The 5,841-nt window shown below is 41.1% G+C and overlaps 1 protein-coding gene across 2 annotated transcripts; it reads left to right on the top strand.

Annotated features, from left to right (window-relative positions):
• The first annotated feature begins 433 nt into the window (after positions 1–433).
• On the top strand, positions 434–4,723 carry LOC125489826. 2 transcript variants are annotated; one of them, XM_048627081.1, is made up of 4 exons: positions 434–3,548; positions 3,625–3,690; positions 3,811–3,877; positions 4,123–4,723. In XM_048627081.1, the coding sequence occupies exon 1, from the start codon at positions 665–667 to the stop codon at positions 2,702–2,704; it is 2,040 nt and encodes a 679-aa protein (XP_048483038.1). In that variant the 5' UTR covers positions 434–664; the 3' UTR covers positions 2,705–3,548; positions 3,625–3,690; positions 3,811–3,877; positions 4,123–4,723. The 2 variants fall into 2 exon arrangements, with proteins under 2 accessions (XP_048483038.1, XP_048483037.1); XM_048627080.1 differs by having other exon boundaries at positions 434–3,690.
• Positions 4,724–5,841: the final 1,118 nt, after the last annotated feature.

The following is a 5,841-nucleotide window of genomic DNA, read 5'->3' on the forward strand; positions in this document are numbered from 1 at the left end:
GTGTGGATATTGTGTTAAAATTTTTAACCTCTTATTTCAGACATTTTATTTTATTGACTTAACATGCCTTATTTTTTTGTTGAGATTGCGTTAAATTTGTATAACCTCTTATTCCAAACGTTATTCAAAGGAAAACCTTCTGCTGGAATTTTATTTCGTTAATTATTGAACAATTAAATATTGAACAGTTGGTGATTGTTTTTAAACAATTTTGCTGAGACATTGTTATTGTCTGTTTAACTTAAACACTCAACTTTTAATAATTACAGTTTTGTTTTATCAATTTTTTATAAAAAAAAATAACCAAATTTTTTTACAAGGTCAATCTTTTATGACTTTACTTAAGTTTAATATTGTACCTGGACTTACTGAAACACACTTTAAGGAGGAAGCATTTATTTTGAAGATATTGTTGTTTATAGTTCTGCTTTTACATTGAACGTTGCGTGTTTTACATAACCATTTAACTGTCAGTTAAAACTTAACTTTACTTAAGTTTAATATTGTACTTAGACTTACTGAAACACACTTTAATGGGAAAGCATTTATTTTTATATTGGTGTTTATTGTTCGACCTTTACATTGAACGTTGATACAGCCTGGGGTCACAAATTGATTTGAACGTGTGCTACCTTAGGGATTAGATCCATATTGTTGTAACATCATGGGGGAACGTCCGATATGTTTCAACCTTTTATTAAAAGATGAATTGACATACGAGGCCACAGTCCGAGGTGTCAAACCTGAGGCCACTGCGGACCAATTAAGATTACAATTAACAGAATTAGCTACGCGGATGCCTTCGGACGAGGTTATTTACTTTGAGGGAGATGTTACCTCAGAGTTAGAAAAAGTTAAAAACAAAATTAAAGACTTGCAGAACTCACTTTCAAAACCAAATTTGCAGTTAAAACACATCAAGCGTTGCGAATCATTGGCTAACCATTTATATCACCGCTTAGGTCGTATAAATGCCGTCAGTAAGGAGGAGACTTGTATGCTCGGGGACTTGCTCTTACAACTCGAATCTAGGGACAGCGAACTGAGGTACATTTCTAAAGCTTATCAGGAGCAGGAAAAGAAACAGGATATCCCTGTCGTAGGGTGTATAGAGCCGTGTCCTAAGGTGGACCACACACAGATCCAAAAACTGAACCTTGTCTTTAACGGCAGTGATAGTGTGCAAGCATTCGTGCAGCGACTGGAGGAGCTTTGCAATTCTCGAGGTATCTCTGAGGAGACGTTATTTAATTCCGTCGCAGAAATTTTTAGCGGTGACGCCTTGTTTTGGTTTCGGGGTGTCAAGGAGGAGGTCTCGAGTTGGAAAGAGGTTAAGGCTCGTTTGTATGAAGAGTTCCTGCCATTCGATTATAATCGGCGTTTATTACAGGAGGTGCGGTCGCGGACACAAGGTGCTGATGAATCCATCATAAAGTACTTAAGCACAATGCGGAATTATTTTTCTAGGCTCAGCGTGCCGTTACCGGAGTCAGAGCAGCTGGAGATAGTACAAGGTAACCTTAGACCGTTTTACACGAGTCAGCTTGCTCTCACAAACGTCGAGAACTGGAACGAGCTGAAGGAACGCTGTAGGCAGCTGGAGTACGCCAAATACCGAGCAGACTCTTTTGCGGAGCCGCCCCGAGTTTCTGCGAATTCGGTAGCGCCGGACTTAGCCTATCAGGCTAGGAACCGACTTTCGGTTAACGCTGTAGACACCGAGGTGGACTTATTTTGCGTTCGTTGCAGGGTTCTTGGACATGGCCTTTGTCAATGTAGTGCACCACCCACCCAATTGTGTTACTCTTGTGGATTAAAGGGTGCCACCTTGAGCACGTGTCCACGGTGTGGTCCGTCAGTCGCTGAGCCTCCGAAACCACAACAGAAACCAGATTCTGCTGGACCAACCGTTGCTGGGGTAAGCGTGAACAACGAGCAGCCTGGAACCAAATCCTCCGGCAGTAGTAGTCGTCGTCGTCGCCGTCGCCGCCGCCGCCGTTGCCGCCGCTGTGAAGAGGCAGGTGATGGAGATGCGGACATTGGCTTGCGACCTTATTTAGATGTCGCGATTTACCACCATCGTTGCAGAGGGTTGTTGGATTCGGGTTCTACAGTTTCGGTCATTGGCGGAAAGGCAGCCCAATCCCTCTCCAGTTGTGGTACGTTGTATCCAGCTGAGGAGAAATCCATTGTCACGGCTAATGGATCACATTCTCCGGTTTCTGGTTTTAAGATTTTACCGGTGACTGTAGAGGATGTTACGGCTTTCGTGAAATTTTATGTCGTTCCTGATATTTCTTCAGAATTGCTGTTAGGTATAGATTTCTGGCGTGCTTTTAATATCGCACCTGATGTTCTGAACCTACTCAATAAAAGAGGAGTCTCTAAAAGCAGGGAACCGTATGCAAGTGAGGTTAGACATTTGAACTCATGCAACGAGTTGAGTGCTTCGAAGTGTGTACCGGCTGATAACACTACTGCCAGTTTGGTAGTTCGTGGTCGTCGCTCACAGGATTGCCAACTCAGTAGGGTTCGTCGAAGCATGGATTCAAAGTCGTACTTGACTGCTAGTTTGACTCCGAATTACGAGAGGTATACAGTAGTTCAACAAGTGTCTGGATTTGTCTACATTCTTGAAGATAGCAATGGGAACCAGACAGAGTGTCACGCCAGGGATATTCTCTGTAGAATTGATGTTCCGTAGGCCACCTTTGTGTGTGTTGACTTACTCTATTGAGTAAGCCAGCAATGCCAAGGGCTCATTTACTATGCGTCGTTGTGTTGCAAAGTCAGTGAATAGTTTCGTAGGCCACCTTTGTGTGTGTTGACTTACTCTATTGAGTAGGCCAACAATGCCAAGGACCCATTCACTTTGCGTCGTGGAGTTTTTTTTTGTGGGATTTTCCATATAATTTATTTCAGGGTTTATCTCATTGCTTAGGGACTCTACTGAGTCGGTGAGTGATCTTAACCTTATTGATATTCACTGGGTTTTCCAGCTATTATCTTTGATTTAGGTTTCTCTTAAATGAGTGACCCACATATTCCGATTGTTTTAGGTGTTTAGGATTTAAAGATGGAGGGCCATCTTTGAATTTTTCTCGTACCCTCGAAAAATTCTGGTGGGGACGGGGGTACTGTAACACCATTATTTTTGTAACTTAACATTTCGTTTATTGTTTACATTCTGTTTGTTTACTTTGTTAGTCTTGTCAAGTATCAGCTGTCAAATTCGACACACAGGATATAGTTTCAGTTGTTGTCTGTGGTCTTTTGAGAAAACTCGTGCTAGATCGTCATCGGACAGTGGTCAGTGGCGATATGACGCTCAGAACAATGATGGTGTTGACTGGCCACAGAGTAGTTTTGTGAGCTGGACCCGACGATGAGCTGGCATCCCGGTGAAGGTTTTTCTTTTTCGGAACTGGCAAGGAGGCGAGCCATTCTCTGTCAGAACGTCTCGAGTAGAACGGTGTGGTTAGATTTTTCTTCCCGGTCCGCGTGGCACAGGCCGTATTGGTACCAAGTTCCTTGCTTCATATTTCCTGGTGAGTATTTCGATCGTGGGTTCAGGTTATCTGATTGGTCTACGAGATAGATTCTGACTAAGTTGTTTCTTTGCAGTTACCAGATACGTGCCACAGACACCCACGCAGCATCACACCACGTGTACCTAACCAGAATTGCCGAGTGAGTAAACTAGCATTTCGTTGTTATTCGATTTCCGATGACTTTGGATTTCGAAAGCCATCTGCCTTGTCTTCATCCCTACACGTAGCAACGTCTAACTCTCGCGTATTTCTTTTACAGCAATTTCAATCCTGCCCGGTGAAGCGTGCGATTGCCAGACGCGTGTCACCTGACCCCAACCTCCAAGGTAAGCGCCATGACCTTCCACGTGTCAATTAGGTTATTTTGCAAGTGTCACGTTTAAACAGCAAAGCTACCGCCTTTGAGACAAGCTCTAACCTTCCCATAATTGTTTGATTAGTGATTGACCGTAGGTTTTAGGTTAGAAATACCCAGGGGCCATTCAAGACACGTCACTTGAGACATGTTAGCTAGGCCTTCGCTGTCCTTACCGACCCATCCTTGACCCAAGGCTGTTTCTCGCGATTCCAGAAGGTGTCGTTGGTGACCAGAGCCGTCAGCGAGCCACGAGCCGTCCGGAGCTCCTGTCCTGGCCCCGTCCGGCAGTCCAGGTTGGCCGTTGTATGTTCGTTGAGCGGATACTGAGGAATTTCCTTAGGATTTCCATTAATCTTCAGCGGCATCAGCCTTCTAACGCCGCTGCTGAATGTAGGACTGCAAAGGCAGAACCCGGGTGGACTCTAGCGGGTTAAAACCTTTATTTTATTTTTTTTTACTTCGTAGGGAGCCCCGTTAGAACGGGCAGTAGTATCTAAATTGCACTTTGAACCTTTTGTAGGTGCTAGGCTATCAACGTCCTTCGGTTACGGGGCCTTAACGTTAAACTGCTATCCCATTGAAGTAATATAGAAGTTTCTCTGGGGTTAATACCATCTTTCTATCCCTGTGGCGTGAAACACAGGGGTAGAACCTTTGGTTTCCCCACTTTAATGTAATTTCCTTGCAATACCTTGTATACTTCAACCAGACAATTATAAGGACTTAATCCCTGGTCTCATTTTAGACCTATTTGAGTTATAAAATATTGTGTGAGGCAGGGTTTTGATAAATAAATATTAATAACTGTACCACATTCTGATATTTTTATTTTCCACCTCATTGTAATTTCACTACCCACTACACAGTGGAAAATAGGCTTACAACATGAATAGAGGTAAGTATAACAAGGAGATAATTTATACAGAGAGTAATTGAGTTACCTTTATACTTCTGTATCCGAAGAAAAGATATCAAACACCTAAGTACTTACCTATCATTAGGTAATGAAAATGAAAATTCATCTTAATATCTTTGTCACTAAAGTACATACATAATAAGACCGTTGAAACAACGAAAGAGTACGCTTTTAGCTAATGAGATTGCGGTAAGTAAGTTAATAAACCAGGGGTTCCTTTGAGCAGCGTCTCCCATGTCAAAGGGCTTCAGACCAGATGGAGAGGCAAACATATGGGCATATACCGAACACTCCATTAGGCGTACACAAGCCATTGTCACCCGTGTTACAGGGCAACAAAGACTGCTTTGAAATGAAGTAGTTCGGTCCTTTAGCCTTATTAGTGATTTTTTCTTTGAAGCCTAGACAAAGATTGGCTTGAGGTGTCTTTTTACATGTTTTTACTTGGTTAATGGGTGTTTTGTGTTCGTTAAACAACTCTAGTGTCGAATGGTTGGTTTGATTATAAGGTTAGGTAACCATGCAAGCAATCGTTAGTTTGTTTATGTATACAATGACGTCTTGGGTTGAATTTTCTGACGAAAATTATTTAAAAAGAGTATGGGACTGAGAATGCATTTTTTATTTTATTTTTGTAGGTAAAAGTTAACTATACGACAAGAATACATTAATTAAGACTAAATATAAAATACGTTTAGATAGATAGATAGATAGAATATTCTTTATTTGTACACAAGAATAGATTATACAAAGCTTAAATATAAACACATGGGTACAAAAAAGGCGGTCTTATCACTAAAAGCGATTTTTTCAAGACAACCTTAAGGTGGAAGAATATTTATGTTCAGATAGGGTCAAGTGTACTAAAGAATTTATTAATTAACTATAAATACCTACAAACTAAACAATATACTTACGTGAAATTATACTTATATACTCATAACAATCATATATATCATATAATAAACTACATATACCTACATAAATATAATTATCAGATTTTATAGGATTATATT

Source organism: Plutella xylostella, chromosome 17 (assembly GCF_932276165.1).
Source record: "Plutella xylostella chromosome 17, ilPluXylo3.1, whole genome shotgun sequence".
In the NCBI taxonomy this organism is placed as follows: Eukaryota; Metazoa; Arthropoda; class Insecta; order Lepidoptera; family Plutellidae; genus Plutella; species Plutella xylostella.

Excerpts from the sequence above, each read along its gene's own strand:
- LOC125489826 (XM_048627080.1), top strand. The coding sequence starts at position 665 with ATGGGGGAACGTCCGATATGTTTCAACCTTTTATTAAAAGATGAATTG.